A 23,069-nucleotide genomic window follows, 5' to 3' on the forward strand; every position below is an offset into this window, starting at 1 on the left:
CTGTCCTGCTAGTGTGGTGAAAAATAGTGTCTGTTCTGTTTTCATGTTTTACATGACATTTGTCAGGGTTCTCCTTCTGTGCCAAATGTATTGTGATGTGAGTCTTTACCTTGGAGAAATGAACCAATGGTTCATCTTATCACTCTCATGCAGGTATTTGTTTTATTATAATGAACATGTGCATGCTGCTAATGTATATTCTGTTTTTCATTTGATTGTGTTTCACATGTATCTATACTGTAAATGTGCCAAAGGACAGTTAACTACTTATGAATTAACATAAGATGTGTGTGTATGAACAAAAACTGGCTTTCCTCCTTGTGGATTAGGAAGCACTGTGTGTCATTTTGCATGCATCAGAGGATTTTTTTTTTTTTTGATTTTCAGTCAAGGACACGTTTATCATTGAAAATATCTGTCGAGCAGCAAAGATAGAAACACAGTTCACTGCTCCGTTTTGTCTTTCAGGAGGAACAATACATACGGTGCATACAGTAGACAAACTGTACCACACTGTATTTTGTACTGAAATATTCTCAAAAGACATTCATGTGTGAATTTCTTCGTCTTGAAGACTTCAGCCCAAACCCAAACAAACAAGTCCTGACTGTAATGTGTTGCCTTTATTTGATTATGGAAGCAGTGCTGATACAGTTTCATGGGTGAATTGATTTCCTGATAGCATCAGGTCAATTTCTTGTTGTCAGTGGTCAATGCCCCTTACAATGGCTTATGCAAATGAGCATTCTGAATCTATGCATATCTACAGCTTTACAGTCACTTTTGTTATCAAATTAAATACACCCATTCATAAAAACGAGTTTGCTAAAAAAGCAGCATGAAGTCTTGGTAAAGGACAAATACTAATCATTGTGTACAATGTAGAGCAAAGGAAAGTTTCCACAATCTCCTAATGTATCACAAAGCATGAGAAAATTCACACACAAAAATATATATAGCACATGTAGCAGAATGTAAGATTTTTCAAAAGAAAAAAAAATGGAATACATTTTTAAATTATCTAACATGTATTTATCTTGAGATTTAAAAAATATATATATTTTTTTGTTGTTGTTGTTTGCACAGGTCACATATTAAAGGCAATTTTATGATGTTTCCCTTAATACACACAACAGTTTTCCTCCATTTGAATAACAGTGCTACCCTGCCTTTTATTCCCTACCTGCAGGAGTGATATGAGTGAGCATTTAGCGGTGATGGTTTGGCAGCTGTTATTATATTGCATCTCTCCTGTTGAAGCTGTAAGCTTTTGTTGCAGTTGGTTGCCATTGGTTTCTAAGACAACTAGACAGCTTTTGTAACCATTATTTATTTTAATTACGCTTCCTGTTGAGACATTTTACTCCAAAGATATCTGTGCTTTTGTTTGCAAATGGCTCTTGGATGTAATAAGAACAAAAAATTAGAGCAGGGCACAAGGCAGAAAAAGTGCCTCTGACAGAACATCTTTTGTAAAAATATTTTTTATTTTATTTTATGAATACACAGTGATGGTCCTCTTTCTCATTGCTCACAACATGTACTTTTTTCATATTTTAATACAATTAAATTGTACTGGGCTCAATTACGATTTGTGTTTTGCATAATTAAATTGATTAAAAATGTTATTTTTAATATGGATGGACTTAAGGTTAGAATAAGCCAGTGACATAGAAAATAATTTAATCAGACACTACTAGTTTACCCAAAATATCAATTCCTGATACTATACAAAATTTGAACAAATCCATGAAGAAACTTCCATACTCCAAGTCTTTAACATATAAACAAATCTGTCTAACATAAAATAATAAAAAGTAAAATTAATTGAAAATCCAAACAGAATAAGATAGTGTGGTAAACATTCCATGATTGTTACATACATATCCTGTATTTCAAATCTTGCTCTTAAAAATACAACTATGCTATGCTATACTACTATGGGATTGTTACAAATAGTAGTCATGTTAAGTGTTACTTCTTAAACACGACTCAGACATCAGCTGTATATTGTTCTGTTTTCTTAATTCAGAAACCTTTAGCTGACCAATTATATAGCCATATGTCAATACTGGATGATTCTGTAAAACACCAGATTATGTTCAGTGACAATGTTTTTATTAGCCATGGTAGCTGCATGGTTCTGTTGATGCCAGTCCACCACTTGGATCCAGACTGAAATATTTCAACATCTATTGGATGGATTGCCATGAAATATACAGATTCATGGTCCTCAGATGATGCATCCTACTGACTCTGATGATCCCCTGACTTCACCTCTAGCACGAGCAGCAGGTTGACACTTTTGGCTTTCAGTAAAATGTCCTGACAACTATTGGTTGGATTGCCATGAAATTTGCTACAGACATTCATTGTTCCCAGATGATGTATCCTAATGACTTTGGTGACCTCCTGACTTAACTTTAACTTTTAAGTGAAATGTCTCATTAACTATTGGATGAATTGCCATGAAATCTAAGTCTATACCTCCATGTCCCTCTCAGGATAAATTGTAATAACTTTGGTGATTTCTGAATTCATCCTTGAGCGCCATCATCAGGTCAAAAAATTAATTTGTCCAATCCTTTTGTTTATTACCAAAAGCCTGCAAAAGTAGTGACGTCCTTGGCCTCAGCTGTCTTTTGTGTTAAGTGCTGCTTAGCAATGTAAGCATGCTGATACACTAAATTAAGATGATGAACGTTGTAAACAATGTGTACTAATTATTAGCATGTTAGCATTGTCATTGTGAGCACATAAATGGCACATTACTTCCTGCACTGGCACTGAACGTTGGCATTGCACATAGGCCTAAATGGCAAGGTGAAAAATTATCCAGTATGAACATGCGGAGAATTCTGAGCTGAGCTGACAGTATAGCCCTTCTTGATCTGAACAAATTCAGGCATTTACCATAGTTCTCTCCACTATTCTGTCCAGAAGTTACACAAAACATTTCAAGTTGGCAGGTGTTAAAGAACCAATAAAGCATGACAGCAAAACAGGGAGAAACATTACTTTTGTTTTTTGGAGTTTGATGTAGAGTTTAATTTGCACAAGACTGCCGGCTTGCAGAAATATTCACCTGCGACAAATGGATAAAACAATTAAAAAGTAGAAAACTGTGGCTACAGCAGTAATCCACTCAACCTCATGGGATCAGTGCTATCACAGTGGCACTGCAGCAGTGTGGTAATTGTTAGAGTCTCGTGGGACATGGGGCGGGGATGTAGTTCCCAGTCCTATAGTCCTTGCACTGTATTAGTAACATTGAAGTGCTACATGCAGAGGAGAGGAGTACGAAAGAGGAGAAGTCACCCAGTAACAAGAGTAAATGGCTTTTACATAATGCACAGACTTAATAAAGCATCTGTACAGTTTACACTGTTTTGCCATTTAAATAAGTCACCACCTCCTGGACCCCTCACATACACCGCCTCAGCACAAGCTACTGTTGTCAACACATCAGTGTTGACAATTATGGGGCTGTGTCAGTGGACAAGAAAAGGGGTGTTTATCTCCTTGGAGATAAAGATTTTCATTTAAGTTATTTTTGAGTTGTTTTCAAAGACTATTTTTGAACACTTTTTGTTGCTGACCGAAGGTCTTAAGCATCTGACTGAGTGTCTTTCTTTGTAAGTATAGAAGAACTCTGAAAAGCCTTTTCTCCCAACACTGCCATGACCATTCTCATGCTATATCTCTATATATGGTGTGAGAAATTTGCTAAACACAGCCACTCTCGGAGAAAGAAAAAAAAAAAAAAACGTAACTACTGTGTAATCTGGGCAAAGTGCTTTCAGCGCTGGTTCAGGAGGAAGGGGCTGTAAGAGGATTGCCTGTACCCAGCCGCCTCCTCTGAGACCAAACCGTGCCAGAGGATATGGTCGCACTGGCCTCCATAGCAGTGTTTTCACTCCTAGGGGAAGCAGTGAAAGGAGAGTGAAGGTGGTCCAAGAAGGTCATCAAAAAAAGATAAAGACGATGACAGATGCAACTAAACTTTAGTGTGCCCTTCAACACCCAGACCGATGCCTCAGGCAGAGGTACTGGTGGAACGTGACGGCGAGGTGAGGGAGAAGAGAAAAGGCCAGTGGCCGCTGTCAGCAGGAAACTAGTCCTGGGGGAGACACCGTGCTCGGCGGGGCAGCTGGAATGTCTAGCCATCAAATGGACCATAGACCGTTTCAAGTACCGTCTGCTGGGTACAGAATTCAGCTTAGAGAATGACCACAGGGCTCTACAATGGTTAGAAACCATGAAACTCTAGAATTACCTGCTGGTTGCTGTCAGCACAGCCATACTGCTTCCCATCAAGTGTCCTCAAGTGTCTTTTCCAGGCAAGTGACTTTTTGTCCCACATGCCTGGTCCCTGACAAGGACACATACACATTCTGTATTCAGCTTTGTTTCTTGTATTGAAATAGTTGGACAATTATTTATGCAGGAATGACACTTTAGATTTATCTGCCTGTTTCTGTGTTTGAGGAAGCAGCTGCTACATATTGATGCTGACAATTACATGGTGTAATTAATGGACTACAGGGAGAGGCAGTGTATGTTTGAGTGTTTGTTTTTTTTCCCCACCAGCCATAGCTTTTCAAAGCTTTACCTCCCTTTCCATGAAGAACAGAGCATTGGATGAAAGCTTTAATGGGAATGGTACAGAATTTACAGGGGCTCACTCACATTCTTACTGTACATCTGTTGTTGAGTACAGTCCAAATGACATCTGAACTGTGGAAGATATTTATGCTGTATGTCCATAACTGAATACTGACTCTGACTGAATACTTTATTTTGAAGTGGTTCATTACACCAATTATTTTATTACCTTTCTGAACAAATAGCTTGTTCAACAAAAGACTTGCTTGCTGTTAGAAGAGACTTGGGTTTAAACAGTAATTAATCTCATTCTTTATATGAAGATTGGCAATTGCAGTCACACCTTAGTATGCATCCCACTAAAACAATTCTCAAACAAGCATGAAAATAGGGGCCAGTGCAATATCACACAGAAGTTAGGAGTAATTACAGGTTTTTCTTTTTTTTTCCAGAGTTTCTGTCTTTACCCAGTAGCCTCCTAATAGAGAAGCATCCACATCCACACACATAAACATGCTCATGGGGTTTGATCAGTAAGCGTACAGACATATAAAATAATATGTGCCACCATTCCCAGATCACAGCTAGCATCGCTGTGCTAGGCTGTCTTTTTTTCTTTTTCCTGCTTGTGCCAGCAGAATTTCCCTGCAGAAGCACAATGCTATATGCAGAATATACAGGGTCACAATTAGTCAGGCTTTTGCGCCTGTTTCTTAGATGTGTTGCACTCTTCTCCAGACACATGCAGTGTATTTATCAAACAAGTGCATCAGCCTGTAGTTGCAGTCATTTTAGTGTGTTTGCGAGGTGTGTCTCTCTACTTATTGCATATGCATTTAAGGAAGGACAGCGCAAATAATAGGTGGAGACAGGTTAGCAGGATGAATATGTATTCCACTCGATTTACGGCGGTCAGTTTTGCAGGGGAAAATTACTCACAGCGAGGTGCAGACATGAGTGTGAGCTGTCCATGTCAATTAAAACACAAGAGTTGTGGGATTCAAGTAATGTTTACCATGCTCACCATGTAGTTTAGCCTGTCAGCATGCATATCAAAGAAGTCAAAGAACATCCGAAGTCAGCAGAATATCCTCTAGGGACCTTCTGTAAGAAATTTAAGAGCAATCTATCCAATAATTGTCAAGATATTTCATTAAAAAGAATCCATCCTCTGAGGACCACGAATGTCTGTATACAATTCCAGTGCAATCAATCCAAGAGTTGTTGAGATATTTAATCTGAACTGAAGTGGTAGACTGACTGACCGAGTCGACCGACTGAATGACAGACCAACATTGCCATCCATAGAGCTATGCAAGCATGGCTTAAAAAAATACAGACCTATATATAACTACAAATCCATTCTAACACAATGTCTACACAGGCTGTGCGGTGAAACCTGCATGCTCAGAGTCCAAAACAACATCACTGTATTATGTGTGTAAAGTGTAAAAAATACACTTTTGGGTCACAGTTATGTGGGTAAAGCATGAGTAAAATGTCACCCCTGTGTAAACAGCTGCATTACTTATAATAGAAGCATATCTGTTCTGTCATGAGATAGACGACTGAAAAAATGCTGCAGAAATGCCCACTAGAATGTAGAAATAGAGCAATAATTATCAATGAAGACAATATCTGGTTATTTTGTAACAGCACAGGGACAGGGGACACCGTGTGGTTTTGTGCTCATTAAACTTGAATTTGAACTTTACTGTGAAACGGTGAAAATCACCACAGGCTGCACTCTCTTTTGATAAGAAAAAAGAAGAAAGAAAGCTGCATGTATCTCAGTATTTTAAAGAGCAATCGGCCATATTAACGCCATCTCCACCTCTGCCTGCTCTACACAATCTGCTGCATTCAGAGCTGCTAGACACCTCTCGCTCTCTCCACTGGTTACGGTGGCTTATATTTATTTTTGGCTGTGTCTGCTTATTGCTTTCCATGAAGTTAATTTTACTCTTATTGCACTAACAATAGAATTAAACCTAGAGATGTTATTGTCGTTCATGATTTCCTCAGTTGCAGTTAAAATAAATGTTTAAAAGATTACTGCAATATCACTTATTTTCTGAGCTTGATGATTTCAGGCAAATTCCACTGTACATCTGTAAGTAAATCTGGCCTTCAGCTATGTTAGATAACAGAGAAAAAAAGGAAAAATTGACACATTTATCCATCTATCCATTATCTATATATCCACTTATCCTTCAGTGAGAGGTGGGTACACCTTCGACAGGTTGCCAGTCTATCATAGGGCTGACACATACAGACAGACATCTTATCTCATCTCTGATGGGCAGTTTAGAACTATTTGCTCCTATTAAACAAACTTACATGTATTTGGACTGTGGTGAAAACTGGATCACCTGGAGGAAAAAATCCATACATATGCTAGTTCAGTAGATTCTAACCAAAATCTTTTTGCTGTAACACAACATTAACCACTTTACCTAAACAATTTTATATGTGTATAATATCCTCTTCTCTTCTTTGTTGGGGCATGTTTGTACAGTCAACCCTGTCAGTGTAATGAAGAAATGTGGTGTATTACAGCATCAATTCACAAAATGTTGATGCAAAACATATCAGCAAAATGTCGACAATGGCAACACAATATCCACTCATTGTGACTACAGGATTATTAACATTTTTTATAGTTTAAATTTAGGCACTTGGTTTAGGTTGGAAAAAGTTGACAGAAACATGAACATGACACGTTTACTGAACTGACCTTTAACCAAAACCACAGTTTCTCCCTAACCTTGCCCAAAGTGTTTTTACACATAAATCTAACCACACACAGGATTCAGAATGTCAATCACAAATTCTGCACTTTGAATGGTCACAACCCACCCCTCCCTATGACTCCTTTGAGAAACAAACACTAGCACAGTTCTGTCACTCCTTGCCTATTAATATAATGCAGCAATTGCATTTCTCACACAATATATTTGACAAGATAAATTACTGTATAAACTATTATATTGTACTGTATAAATGTAATCTCTGTATCTGATTACAGGTACAATTTCAGTATGAGTATCTCAATAGTCACTGCTCCTTTGCACTAACTTAGAAGCCAAACATTGAGCAGATACTTATTATTTTCCCTACCAAAGGCTACTTTTTACACAGCCTATCAATAACCACTATTAATTTACTTCTACTGTGAAATTAAAATTGGTGCCTGTCAGCCTCTGTCAGAGTGAGCTCAACTTTCTATCTTTCTAAAAATTGCCCTGTTTGGTTTTAATGGGTTTTTTTTCACAATCTGTTCTAAAGAGAACCTGTTGCTTGCTTTCTGTCAAGTGGTTTCCTGCAATCTTTGGTCATTTCTATTGTACTGCTTGTAATTGGACAGCAGTAATCTTTCTGCAAAAGCTGCACAGTGTGCCTACTAGGCATCAGACCTCCTTAAGCTAATGGCTAATATAGCCGAGGTGCTCCGCCGAGTGCTTTTAGACGGTCATTTGTGCCGGCTGCCACCCGGTACTTTAATGGCTCTCTTATTAGTCCTCCAGTGACGCTATACTGTGACTGATGCTGTGCTGGATTTATGGCCACCGCCTCAGACCACTGATGGCGGGTGTTGATGATGATAGTGATTGTTTTTCATTTATCTAGAGTAATTTGTGATGATTATGACTTCTTTATAATCACTCATTTGGGTAATTTAGATTGACATTATAATATATAGATTGTAACCATGTCGGGTTATTATCTTACACTTTGTGTAAATGTCTACATTTTGTTAAATCCGCTGTGTATTCTGTACTGGCTGTGTAATGATCAAGTTTCTCACCAGGAATCTATATTGTATTGATTTTTTTTATTCACTTCTGCTCTGTTCTCAAATTGTTCTTTGGATGCTGACACATTACTGTTAACAATGCTGTAATGAGCACACACACACACACACACACACACAGTCTGAGAAGTGGGTTGAGTGGGAATCAGCAGAAAGTTGATAAAAACCCACACACCAGTAGTTGCCTTCATTTGTTGTGACAAAAGAAGCAGAGTTTCAGGCTGCCAGTACACTCTGATTTTACAGTTTGAAATAGCAAAAAAAGAGACAATTGTTTTATTAGAAAAACAGGCCTTTGGATCAGGAAACCAAGATAAACATTTTAAACCAACATTAGTTTTTTTTTTTTCTTATCAGCTGTAATTTTAAGAAAAAGTAGTAATTTGATTTAAAAGAAAGAGAAAAAAGGAGTATTTTCATGTTGTAGTATCATATTTCTAATCGAAGCATCTGTTGGTGGACGGATTCAAAAATACTGTATCACTATATTTGAGAATGTTTAAATAAACTTTCCAAGCTGAGTCTTAATCAAGTCAATTATGTTCACTTCAGCATCAAAGAAAAAATATGCCCAGAAATTACTGAGAAGTTGGAGTTTATTATACCATTAACTTATATTTTACACAACAAGCAGAAATAGCTTTTTAATTGTGGGTTTTCAAGGCATAATGTAATATATACACAAGCTAGAAAGTAATAATCCAGTGAACTATAAAGCCAATGAGGTAATGGTTAATTTGATTATAATTTGACAGTAAACTTCTTTCCACCCCTGGCCATCTTTAAAGCAGTCACACAGTACCAGCTAGTAATTCAAAAGCATTTTGTCACCCACAGTCTGCCTAATATAGTTATCCATGATGAAAATGTTCAATTACCTGTGCTAGCAGTTCCCCTGGTTATATGCAACAAGCTGATTATCCCTAGCCCACAACATTTTCAGTGAATCCCCAGCCAGCTGCAACAGTGTCTGCAGCTGAGGATTTGGAAAACATAATGATATTATGCTAATGTAGAGATATTGCTGGATTGACATTTCTACTGATTGGGATTAGTGCTCCTATCCATATCCCCACCCATACAGCAATAGTTGAAGGTCTCTCTGTCACCAGAACATGCTTTTAAGATTGCTGGTGTCAGGGGTAATTTGTGGTGTTACTCAAGTGGGCTTGTTTCAATGCAATTAGTTTATTTTCTTTGTGTAATGAGTGCATGCCCTGAGCTGTCTTCCTTCTGCAGACAGTTGGAAACATGGCAATTCCCAAATTCAGGGACAGACTGCTTCTTTGGTCTGTTGATTAGATTTTTTTCTTCTTTTTAAATTAAGATCTGTGACTAGGATAATCACAAGATTGTAAAGTTTACACATATCACATAAAAAGGAGAGGCTTCTAACAGTTCACGTATTAAGATATCTTTGCATTCACTAGTTTGTGAAATATCACTTGCTTTCATTATTAACAAATAATGTATTCATGTCTGATTGTGTTATTTGATCTGCCAGTTTCTACTCTGCTGCTTTAGATTTGTGTTGTTATTCTTTAAAGAGACACTGAGTAACTTTCTTAACATAAACATAAACATAAAAGTACAACTATATAAAAGTACCATACAATATCAGCACAGGATGAAGGGTCAGTATTTTACTTCCCTACATTCCAAGTACTAAATGTACTAATCTTGGTTTGTCTTGGTTTAGTGTGTTAGCATGCTAAGTGTCACAGTGCAGGCCCATGCCCTTGAGAGAGTAGGTTGAACTTTGAACAAACATACACAACATTGTCAAATTCTTTAGTTTATGCCATCAAGCATTTACTATGGTGTTTGCTTTAAGTGTTTAGTTAGGCTAACTTACCTTCACACCACTCTTATTGGCACCGTAGTCAAGTCTTTATGCTACATTCAAGTGTGTTCAGTTACACAAATGTTTGCTGTCCATGTGCTCCACTTCATATCCCAACTGCCAAACAGGAAGTGGGAGGCTCCAGAGGGCTTTATGGTAGGGGGAACCCAGACAGTACCAGGTGTGTTGGGAGTACACACAGGAGATTCTAAAATCTGTTGGGGCCCTAGGCAGAAATTCCCAGGAGGCCCCTCCAACCAGCATTCATCACCATTATCTAACTGTAAAGGAAGGAATCTCTGTCTGTATGTATGTATGTCCTTCGCTTATCTCGACCAAGTTCATCCAATCAAATTCACATTTGGCAGGTGTATTGCTAAGGACCCAAGGAAGTGCAGTGTCAAGTGCAAGGTTGTAAATAATTCCTGTTTTAATTGATACGTTTGTCAATTGATACATATATACGCAGTTCTCAAGAAATAATAAGCAATCGGCCTGTTCCGAACAGGCATAATTTGAATGGGCACTGTACTAGTGTTATAAAAAAATCAGACACCAATGAAAAATGTACAAAATCTATTTAATTTTTTTTTAATTTCAAATGTTCACATTAGTAGAATTTTCAAAATACAAATATAAAGAATATGAAAAACCTTGTAATTTTCAAAACCAGAACAATAAAAACCTAAATAAATAACTTCAACGTTGTCACATTGTAAATAACCTACATAATAAGGGCAGTGCTCATCAACACATAAAGCACTAACCCTATAAATGCTGCTTATGGGCCTTGGCTAGTGCAAATGCTGCCACTATGACCTCACATCAAAAGACCTTTGAAAATTGCACTCTATTGTAAAAGAGCTAGTGTTCACATTACTAGAATTTAATAACTCGGCACAATATAAATATATAGAACAATAAAATATTGTAAATATCTTTAAATAAAAAGCAATTTAAACATAGTACAAAATATATATCTTAAAATTGTATAGTTTTCTTAGGGAACTAAACCTACATTATAAGGCCAGGGCTCATCAACACCTTTTAAGCACTGATTCTACAAATGCTACTTACGGGTCTTGGCTAGTGTAAATGGTGCCATTATGTCCTCCACATCCAAATACCATCACACATTGCACTCATGAAAATGTCTCCTGGGATGAGGTTGACCTGAGATAGGTTTTGATGAGTTTAAAGCTGAGAAGCTTCCCTCTCCAGAGACAACAGTGGCTGAAAGAGTTGATAGCAGATGAAGGGCATTGCTGACGTTCCCATAGAGATCCAGAAGCTGGTCCTTGTAAATGTAATCAAGCATTTCTCTTGGGGAGGAAGATACGTGATCAGGAAAGGCATGGACAGCAGCCCTGATCTCCACAACCACATCCAGAATCTACGTTGTGTAGTGTTTTCTCCAGTTGTATGGAAGTTTTCCACTCTGAATAGCCTGACACATATTTTCTTTTGAGAACAGAAAACCATATAGCATAGCATATAGCACATAAACATCTTCCTTTTTAAAATCTGTCATTCAAGTTGTTGAGGGCTGTGTCCACTAGGGGCAGAAAAAACTCTGTTAAAGTGCTCATCTGGAGTGGATTGCGTTTCTTCTCTGCCCTCATACAGGAACTGCCCGATTGTTTCCTGCTGTCTTTTTTTCAGAAATGTCCTGTCAATCTCTAGGTTTCCTGCTATCTCTCTAACATCAGTCTGAGCAGCAACAAATCCATTTTCTTTGAAATTGTCCAGATATACTGTCACTCGGCTTCTTTCTCTTGTAAGTGTTTCAAGAGAAATACTGGGGCTCTGGAGATCTTGCTGACACGATGATCTGATACAATATGTTGCACCAGATTGCAGTGCACAGTACAAAACTCCATGCCATGAGTTCACCCTTTACGCTAGTTGCTGTGGACATTGTCTCTGAGTCCTTCTTTTGCACTGAGAGGGTTTGGAGAGCAGACAATGATTGTATGATCTTTGGCAGGTAGTTCAATCCTGTCAATCCTGACCTCCCATCTGGTCACTGACAAAGATTTTACTGTTAAGTGCTTAACATTTTCTTGTAAAACTGCCCAGCGTTGCACAGAGGAGCTAAAAAGATTGTACAATCTCTGGAGAACACCAAAGGAGATGGAGACTACTGAAGATTTGGCTGCATCTGCTACAACCAGATTAAGAGTGTGAGTGTGCTGCATGGGATACACATGGCCTTATTCTTGCTTGAACCACTCGTCTATGTCCCATCATGTTGCTCCCATTATTGTAGGATTGTCCACGGCAGTCTACAATGTTCAAGTTGAGCTTGTCCAACTTCTCCAGAAGTGTGTCACACTTTTCTAGTGGTGTCTTGAATATCAACAAATCCTATGAAATGTTTAGAGATAGATGCACCAACTGATGGCTTGCAGTTCATCACTCTAATATGTGGCTAATGTCGGGAGTACAGTCCATTATGATGGAAAAGTACTTTGCTTTTTACACCTTTCTGACTGTCATCTTCAATTGTTTTGTCTCCAATTAGTGCTATGGTTTCATTTTTGAATTTTACTGCTGAGGTAGTGCACCTTTGTTTCTTTGTTTTGAATCCTCCTCATGGCTGGATCAAATGATGCCATCAGTTCATCTGTGATAGGAAATTGCGATTATGTGGGGCTTATAGGACATTTGTATGCCCCCTCAAAGCATGGCTCCTTTCAGCTAGGTGACATATTATAATATTACCCCTCTCCAGTCCTGCACCTCAAGGTGCATCAAATTCTGGTTGATCTGATCAATGGCTATCTTAGTTTTGAGCCTTGTCTGGAGTTCATGCCAACTTGTCATATTGGTAATGTGTGTCTTTGAATATTCATGTTCCCTTAAATAACTAGCTAGGTTCTTACAATTTCTAAATCCCCCTTTGGTAAGTGCATTGTCCAGTTTTCCAAAAAGTTTGTGTGTAAAATTGAAGACTGAGTCTGTGTTAACTGAATACAAAAGCTATGTCTGCTATATCTTTTCCTCATTTTTCATGACCATTTCATAGTTTTCCTTTGTGAATCTATGTGGATTTTTCTCTGAATTCTGGGGGGAAACAATATCTTTGACCTGTATAGGTCCTCTTGTTATTGCACACTGTTCAGTATGGCCTAGGACACTTGGCCATTGTGTAGGGTCTTCTAATGTGGTCAAACCTTTTTTAGTGGTGGTGATACTGCTGCATGAGGTAGGGGGTGACATGTCATCTTCATGATGGGCAGGTGTTGCTGTCTTGCTGGAGGTGGATGTTGACAGAACTGACAAGACAAAAAAACAAAGAATCTTTAGAGGGCATGGCATATGTTATGAATTAAAGTGAAATTTATTGAACTCACAGTTATCAGTATCAACATTTGGAGGGGGCACTTTATGCTTCTCTTTTGCTGCTGTCAGAAACTTAAGGGTTCATGATGAGTGATAAAGTGATATAGTAAATGATACTTATTATAGAAGCATGTTAATAAAGTCAATTAGAATTCCTCAAGTCCAACTTTTTTCCTCCTTGCACATAGCTTTCATTATTCATATCTTTCATTGCATTCATAGCTTAGCTCAGGCACAACTTTCATCAGTTACAGTCTATTGTCTAGCTTTTTTCCCATCCAAATCTCACTCCATTACATTTTGTGCCCTCAATAATGGCAATTACCGGCGTTCCATATGAAAGGTCTTCTCTAGGAATGGCAGAGACAACACTAATTTCATTAACATTGATCAAGTTGAATGGTTATGAAGTTTCAATACTGCACTAGCTTATTCGCTTTCTTTCTGCCTGTTAATTAGCAAGTTAAGTGCAGGACTCAACTTGGTCACGGCCAGCGGAGCTCTGAGTGTGGATCCAGTAGCATGTTAGCCTTTATTTACCTCAACTGCAGAGGGTACCAGGCCTTTATTAGAAGCAGGCTTACATTAGAGAGAGGCCTTTATTTCTAATTCCCTCTGTTTCATAAGTATATTTGCTCATACTTTAGTATGAAGCCTGCTTGTTTCCTTATCAGATTCCGGTTTCTCTGTTAAATTTTTATTACTGCATTACTGGTAATCTACTTACTCTGACATGCAGAACAATATTTCTAGTGCCTGAGTTCCACCCAGATTATTTGGCAGTTCACCACTTAGCTGTAGCATGCAGGTAGCGTGCTCATGGATGTGTGCTAGCCAGCTTAGCCAAGTTACCTCGGTTACCCATGCTCATGTAGCGTCGCTGCAGTCATTATTATTAAAAATGCACTGTTTTCCCCGTATTTAAACAATATCGCATCTCCTCTGTCCCCCTCCCCTCTCTGTGATGGTTGGCTAGAAGGCTTCGCATGTACTCATAGAGCTGGAGCAGACCTGCCAACACTCCCGTCTTCTGCTGTGCTCCCATTTTGTTGTTTCTCCCGGGTAACTCCCGTAATTTGCATGGCTGTCAACCTTTATTATGAATACACACGGATCCATAAGTTTTGTGGATTTGTCTGACATTACCCAAGTTGCCAGTTCGTCTATTAAACACAATCTACACGCACAATCCACACACAACATACAATTTCAACCCATCTGTCACCACAATCCGATTCAAGGGGCATGTGCACAGCTGTTCTCTGCGCAGGCAGTCTTTCCTCCTGTCCTCTGTCCTCCTCCCTCTGCTGCTGATGTGATTCACTGCCTGCAGGTACTGCTGGTAGACAGGAGCGGTGTGTTTGTCTCAGCCAGCAGCTAAGGTTACAAGTATTTGCCAAATTTCAAGATACATGGCAAACTCAGATAGTTAGGCTACATCCAGACAGCTTTTGTTTAATTAGCTTAACCAGCACGCTGTGGATGAGACACTGTGGGCAAAGTGTTGAAAATATCGCATTTCTTCACCCCCAGCCCCGCCCCACAAAAAAAAAAAAAAAAAATTCCCATATTTTGAAACCTAAATGTTGGCAAGTATGAGCTGAAGTTGCATCCAGGTAACTACTATTTATGCTGAACTGGCAGGCACCTTATATAACAAGCACCAGGAGTTTATCCACCCTTGTTTTTTCCCCGGCCTGTTTTTGGGGCCAGCCTTTATTTGTTTGCGTCGACCACGCCCCTTTTAACTGACTACCGTCTTTTATTTGAGGAAATACTGTATTCATGGTTTTGGAGATTAGTCTTTTAATGTACCCCAAATAATAAGTTAGTCAATGTTTCCTATGTTAGGATACTTTGAATAACAGATAGACATTGTCTGTTTAGTTTTTAATTAGAAATGTTATTGAGATTATTTGATTGTCATCTAACTTTGCTTTGTCTGGAGAGGAAGTGCTCCCTGTATAAAAGGCAGGGATAGAAGCTCCACAAGTTGTTGTTGTTGTTTTTTTTTTTTTTTTTAAGTTTGCTCAGTTCTGGTGCAGACCTGCTGCAAGCAGCATTTGCTAGCTGCCCCTAGCCATGAGCCTAGCTTAGGTTTTCTTTTGGTTTACTGATCAGTCTCTTTATGTTTTTTGACATAGTACAAGTTTTTTTTGTTTTGTTTTGTTTTGATTTTATAGTTTTTTTCACCACCACATACCAAAACCAGCTTGAACTGCTTTTGTTTATGTGGTGTCTTTTAAAAGTAAGCATACATCAGGTAAAGATTATTCCTGGCTCCACTTGTCCTTCCTCCACCACTCGTCAAATTCTTACACCAAAGTTTACCTAGTAGGATGGAACACAATGTACAACTGATGCTGATGAGAATATCATGCGTTTTTGCAGGTATTTAGTTATAAACCTTGATATTGGACAAAGTGAAATTTGACCTAATGATTGTGCAAGATGAAAAGTCAGGGGATCACTAACATGTATACAGTTCAAAGTTCCTGGTCTCTGATCCTTTCATCCCTGTGTAACGTTAGGAGCACCACAATGATGATGAATCCCACCATTGTCTTGTCTCAGGCTGTATGATATTACAAAGAAATAATGACAGGTGATGTTGTAGCCACAGAGGCCCTACATCAGGTCCAACACCACCTGACTGGTGTGTGTTTGTGTGTGGGTGTGTTACTTTACGAGTTAGGAGAGATTGTGAGTGAGGACATGCTGTACATTTGTAGGTGGTATATCATGTCCATTCAGAGAAAATATCTTGTGATTCATGTTCTTTATAGGAAATAAGTCAAGGACATTGACCTTCATAATGAAGAATCAATCATTTTTAGTATAAAAATAGAAAAACTACTAACTGACCTGAATATCACATAGTAGTCAGGCTAAACAAACTCCTTCAGAGTGATGGCTGGTCTGCTGAGCATACTTTATGTTAACAATGTCAATTACAGTTTGCTGTAATTCAGTCTCATTAGGGAGATGATGAGTTTTATCTAGGTCAGTACGGGTCAGACTTATTTACTTGTACATTTCTTCCTCTCTTTTCTTTTTCCACAGGCACCCATAAATTTATGACGGAGGGGGAGCATCTTGAGCTGACAGCCGTCACCAAAGAGCAGTCAGGATCGTATGAGTGCATTGCTTCTAATGACATCTCAACCCCTGATGTCAGGACAGTGCAAGTCACCATCAACTGTAAGAGCCAATACTATCACATTCACAGCTGAACCATGTGGGGGGGGACATAATGACCAAGACTTATAGAGGACATAAAAAAAAGCCAATAGCCGTTTCTTGGATATATCCTCAAATAAACCCTGACCATGTGAAGCTTAACCTCAATATTGTGTCACTTCACATATACTGTTGGAATATGATGCTAAATGTTTCATTTTGTCATGTGTTTTATAGATCCTCCCTTCATTTCTAAGGCGAGGAGTACGGGTACTGCAGTTGGACAAAAAGGAGTCCTGCAATGCGAAGCCTCTGCTGTCCCGAGGGCAGATTTTGAGTGGTACAAAGAAGACCGCAGGCAAGTTTCTCCTCAGAGCGCTGTGATTTTACAGGCCTGGGTTTGTTTGAAGTCACTATTACAGACATCCATTCTGCTGTAGGGTGTGGACTTACTTTATTTGAAATAAGCCGGACTGGATCATCTCTGTTAATAAGTAATGGCTTTTTACACATATCCTTGTTTAAAGTAAGGTTGTGCTTTTGATGTAATGAGATAATTCTTCAAGCCCCTGCATTTTTCTTCTCTCCATGGGCAAAGTATCCAGTTTTAATAGCATTATGGAGGGGAAAAAAAAAAAAAAAACGTCTTTCAGATCATTTGCAAAGCAGGCCTGGTCACCAAAGGCAACTATTATTATTTTTACACTGTAATTGGTTTATGTCAGTGGGGTGCAGGGTGTTGGAGGTTTAGAGGATATTATGGCATAATGCAGTACTTTCCAACTGAAGGCTGCAGAATGGAAAGATGTTTATAAGCAGCCCCAAAGCTGGTAAGCTGATATAAACATAGGCTATGTTGCACTGTTAAATGGTCCCTGAGGGTGACAGCAGCATTGCTCATCAGTCCCCAAAAGACAAAATCAGTCCTCAAGAACAAAAAAGATGGAGGACGCTGATAAAATAAATGACTAACATCCACAGATGTGAAATAAGGCAATGAAAAAGTGGCAGAGGAATATGGAATGCAATGAGTGAAACAGATGAGTGTTACATTCTCAGGTTGCTGTGCGCTGAGGGATGCAGTGCACAAATACATGTATTTGAATAACGCAAAGCTGTATTTAGAGTGTTTTGGCTTTTATTTTTATAGCCTGCAGGTATAAAATCTATTTCTTACTTCATGCAGATATAAACTTTAAGAATGAGTGCTAGATTTGATAAAAGGTCTAAACAAACAGACGTATGGCCTCTCAAAGGATTCAAGAAAAGCACAGTTGCTTTTCCTCGCTGCTCACTGGGAAAAGCATTGAAAGCTGCTCCCTTCTTTGTTACAGGCTCTTCAATGGAATAAATGGGGTTAAGATAGAGAATCAAGGTAAACAGTCAATGCTCGTCTTTTTCAACGTCTCGGAAGAAGACTATGGGAACTACACGTGTGTTGCCATGAACACCATGGGAATCACTAATGCCAGCATAATCCTTTATGGTAAGAACTGAAGCGCTTCATTCACACTGATGAGAATTAAAGTGATAATTATGTTTAAATTATTGTAATTTATTTCCAAATACACTATTTTTAGTGGCTAGTTCATTGCATGCTAGCAGCTACACACATTAAAAAAAATCAATACTGATATGGAGGTCACCCACTATATGATATTCACTGATTAACCTTTTCATTTCTAACAGTCGCTAGTTTCCATGGCGATTGCAGCACTGTAAAGCTCCTGTTTGGCTCATGAAATAAGCCACATGAGCATTTGGATTCCAGCTAATCACTGTTCATTTTGAATTAAAGCAATGGTTCCAGCATTGATTTCAACCATAAGCCGTGCTAACCAGATGATGGAGTGTGTTTTGCACGGTTCTCCTGCAGGTCCTGGTGCGATGCACAATGTCAACGGGGCAGCTGTATTGCCTCGTTGCTCTGTATGCCTCCTGCTGACGGTCACCTTACTCTACCTGCTGAAGTTCTGATGTGAAATGTGACAACCTTCGAGCTTCTCTCAGCATTGAACAGCAAGAACAGACTATTAGTCTATGAGAAGAATGGAAATCCAAGAGCGCCAGTGGTTCACCCTTCGTTTTCTTTCTTTTTCTTTCTGGCTTTGCGTTGGAGTCTGTTCTCTGTTGGCTCGCCAAGAGTAAGAGGCATCAATCCGAGAAAGGGAAAAATTTGAATCATGCACTAAATTGATGATGGTAGAACTACTGAGTTTGTGTCTCCCCAAACCTTTTTGTATGTGAAAAGGGAAAAAGAAAAAATAAATGTAACTGTTGATAGTTGACTGTTTATTGCCCAATATTGAAGTGTACATTCAGATTATTATTATTGTGTCACGTCCTGTTCAATATCTGTACAATACCATTACGCTTTTTTAAGTAAATGACAAAAAAGGAAAAAATGCAATGTGATTGTTGAATTTTACTGTATTTTTACAGTTGTATGCAAAACAGAATAACAGATCCTTCACGAGAAACAGTTCAGAATAATAAATAGTACACCATGATTTCTCAGGCAAAGTCCTACAGCATAGTGCATCCAAATTTTTATTTCCATCGTAGTGTGTGTAGAAAATGTACAAATGTGTACAGACTATTCCTGCACTGTTGTTTTTCAGAATGCATACACTTATCAAATGGCATTTTTGAAACTCCTAATCACAGTGTCATAGCAGCTTCATGGCATATTCATACTGGATACCGAGAATCTGGAAATCATTAAAGCATTGGTTAGTGTGTGGTCTGATGAGCAACATGACGCTGGACTGACGTCTTACTACGTGCTGCTGTTAATTGGGGAAAGTAAATTTTAATTTGTAAAACATTTTCCACAAACATCTGATGGCATTTTGGGCTTGCCTTGTTTCACTGTTGCAACTAGTATAACTCGCTTGGAGTATAACGCTGATGGTAAATTATCAAGTAGTCCCGAAAATGTAAACATATTTGATGTTAGTTTCTCAGGCAGCCACCGTGATCCTCAATTTCCCCTGGTCCAGCAGTGGACCTTTATGCAATATCTGGACTCACAGAGACAAACAGCTTGCAGCTTATCACAAATCATATTTGTTTGTTTGTTTTTCTATTGATCTGCAATTGTAAAATAGATGCTCCACTACTTAATAATAAATGGTAAGCTTATATAAAATATCTATGAAAATGCCTAAAGCCACTACTAAGTATTCACTACCAATAAGTGAGAACTTGCATAGCCTATAGGTAAAGCTAGTTTAAGGACCATGCTGGTGTTTTTTTTTTATTTTTTTTTTTAGAGATTTTATCTTATGTACTAGAATCATTCCAGAAACTTGTGGTAAGTACTGTACAGGCAATTATTGAATTCCGTTCATATTTATTGATTTGTTTTTGTCTATTAACCTTATTGTTGTTAAAGTTAAGTAATCTTTGTGTGGTAATGCAAATGAAAAGTATACACTGCACTACCACTACCATGCTTCAACAGCGTAACTCTAGCAACAATAACAGCATGTTCATTGTAAAGGCTTACTGTCTTTATTTTAAGTTTGTTTTAGTGTTGTAATGGGTTTAGATGTGCAAAAACAGTGGCATGTTCCTTCAATTAGCTTCTTCACATATTCAATTAATAAACTGATATTAGGATCAAGGTTTACACTCAAACATACTCTACCAGTCAACCAGAAAATGTGTTCGATCACCCATTTTGATGTTTTCTACTGAAAATTCTGGCACGCAGCTCCAGTCCACATGCAAGCCACAGATGACACAAGCAAGAATATTTCATAAAAGGATAGTCGAATCAACTTGAATGAATGCTCTGTGAAGCTGCTATGAAGCTTTTTTCAGGTGTTATGAAAGCACGCTTTTAACCCGGTTTGCCCCTGAGATAAACGGCAGACACTGTTATCAAGACTACAGGAGTGTTTGCTGTGTTCTGTGGTTGGTGGATGCATTTTCAAGGGAAATTTTTTAGTCTGCATTGGACAGAAATTTCCAGTAAGGAAAATATATTTACAGCACAAGTGATTGATAATGTGATGTTCTGCTATTGTCCAGTACACTCCTGTGCATACCTATGAGTAAGAAGCGTGTTGACGACAAAACAACGGGGATGAGATTGATGTACGTGGGAATGCTTTTGTTGTACTCACATGTTAAGCAATGTGCTTGTGACGATGGTGAACCAGTGAGCTGCAGACTATGTCACAGGATGTGATTTCACTTTTTTTGGGGGGGGAGGGGGGCTGCAAAAAATACAGACAGGTGAAATTCAGATGCCTGCAAACTAAAGTTAAGGGTTATTGTCACCCTTCTCATCCCAGATAGATGAACATGAAAAATATTGATGTCAATGAGCTTGAATTAATTTGTTTCAAATCCCTATTAAAAGAGAACTGGTACTAGAATTTACTTACAGTAAGGTGTATTTTTGCATATGCCACCATGAACAAAAAGTTGTAGAGTATTATTTTTATTATTTTTATTTTTTACTTTTTTTTAATGATTTAAGGATTTTAGTTATATGTATTCCACATGATCTATAATCCTCTTTAAGGCATCATTCTCTGGGCATTTTAAAGTTTGCAGTATTCACAATTCACTTGTCAATTACAATGTTTAATTTTTTTTTTTTTTTTGAATTGTTGATTTTACTATGTATGATCCCATTGACGGCTGCATTGTTGACTTGTTTGATATGTTTTCTGACCTTACTGGAGGTTAAGCATACAGTAGTCACTATTGTGGTATATAGTCATCGTATCATTTGATTGAGAGATTGCAAAATTGTCCATAAACTGGTTAAATGTGAAATCAAGTTGCCAGTCATTTCTTCTGAATATGACACCGTACATCACTGTCATCCTTAAGATCTATATTTTACTATTAACATTGGATCAGATGACTTTGTCAAATGCAAAAGGTGTACCTTGTGGGGATGAGAGTTATCACAGACTCTCAGCTCTATAGAGTTTTAGCATCTTTGAGTTAATTGTTTTTACTTCAGAGTTTTATTGAAACCACTGTATGGCATGCCCAGCACCAAACAGCAGACAGATAAAGTTAGCCTCTAGCTGGTGAGCACTGGAGTCGGTGTAGACCAAAACTGAGCTACAAAGATTGGTGATTATTGGACTTTCATCAGGTGGACACAAACACAACGAAAATGAAAGATAATATTGCTCTGTGCCTGCTTGATGTGTAAATTGTTTAGTCAATCTATTTATAGAGCACATTTAAAGTCCACCTGAAATTAAATTGGCTTTGATTGTCAACTGCTACATACATATCTGCTCTGTAAATGAGTTGTCCAGTGTTCTCCTTTGAGAAAAAAAAATCAGAAACCAACAGGGAGAGTTTCATGATGGCATCTCCTGGTTTTGCATTAATTTGACAGAATACTGTCAGGTATCAGTCTATGTAGATTGAAAACTTGTCAATCAATCAAATCCTTGCATAAAGCTATAATGTGGCATTCTATCATCAGTAGATCAGACGATCATACTGAGCCTGATCACATCCTGCTACACAACACAAGAGCCACAGACTATGAACAACAACCTACATTAGCTTTCCTGCTAAAATCTCCTTCTTATCTAACTTACAAACATGTACACACATCTCGTCCTGCATCTTAGTTTGTTGAATGAGCCACCAAACAAATACTCACCAGGGAAAAGTGCACCACTGACATCAGTTTGCAGTTTTGACCCGATAAATGCTGGTGTGGTTCTTACTCTTCAATACCACTGCTGACAACAAAACAGGTTTTGAGAAAAGTGCATTTACAATCAATGAATTGCAAGGAAAGACGGGGTAAATAACTGTAACAGAACACATTAAAGCAGCTAAGTCAAACTAATAATTAAGGGGACTCAAACACAGTTATAAAAATGGATCTCAGGTAATAGATGGGGAGACCTGACAGTAATGGCAAACTATTCCACAGTCTGGGAGAACACAGTGGAAAAGACAATCAGTGAGGAGTAATCAATCAGCACTTCTGAGGGGTCTGGACAGAATAGGGACTAAGACAGACAAGGAGAATTAAGTAAGTGGGTAAACTTGTGCCAGTCCACATAGTGATTTAAAAGGAAAAATAAAAGAATACCAAAATCAATTCTATATTTGACTGTTAACCAGTGAAAGGAGGACTGTACAAAGGAAACCTGCTCTCACTCTTCACCACTAGGTGAGACTGGGATGACTTACCCCCACTTAAAGAGATTTACAGTTGTCAACATGTGACAAAATAAAAGCATGTAAGACAGTCTCCTGATCTCCAAAAGAGAGAGGAAGTAT

General features: G+C 38.2%; 1 protein-coding gene and 1 long non-coding RNA gene across 12 annotated transcripts in view; one reads left to right on the plus strand and one right to left on the minus strand.

Annotated features, from left to right (window-relative positions):
• Positions 1-20,897, plus strand: part of opcml (opioid binding protein/cell adhesion molecule-like) — a 204,026-nt gene extending 183,129 nt beyond the window's left edge. For both annotated transcript variants that reach the window (XM_042431510.1, XM_042431509.1), the window contains 4 exons: positions 16,671-16,808; positions 17,025-17,145; positions 18,122-18,273; positions 18,664-20,897. In XM_042431510.1, coding sequence (XP_042287444.1) covers positions 16,671-16,808; positions 17,025-17,145; positions 18,122-18,273; positions 18,664-18,764 — 512 coding nt within the window. In that variant the 3' untranslated portion in view covers positions 18,765-20,897. The remainder of the gene's footprint in view (positions 1-16,670; positions 16,809-17,024; positions 17,146-18,121; positions 18,274-18,663) is intronic.
• Positions 1-23,069, minus strand: part of LOC121910329 — a 109,245-nt gene that overhangs the window by 71,705 nt on the left and 14,471 nt on the right. For 6 of the 10 annotated variants that reach the window (XR_006099654.1, XR_006099657.1, XR_006099649.1 and 3 more), the window contains 3 exons: positions 22,438-22,516; positions 20,921-21,013; positions 13,439-13,540 (listed from right to left, as the gene is read on the minus strand). This is a non-coding gene — a long non-coding RNA (uncharacterized LOC121910329). Of the gene's footprint in view, positions 1-13,438; positions 13,541-20,920; positions 21,014-22,437; positions 22,520-23,069 lie in introns of all 10 variants that reach the window. The other 4 variants (XR_006099656.1, XR_006099652.1, XR_006099651.1 and 1 more) reach the window with 3 other exon arrangements.

The sequence above is a fragment of the Thunnus maccoyii genome, chromosome 13 (genome assembly GCF_910596095.1).
Source record: "Thunnus maccoyii chromosome 13, fThuMac1.1, whole genome shotgun sequence".
Taxonomy (NCBI): domain Eukaryota; kingdom Metazoa; phylum Chordata; class Actinopteri; order Scombriformes; family Scombridae; genus Thunnus; species Thunnus maccoyii.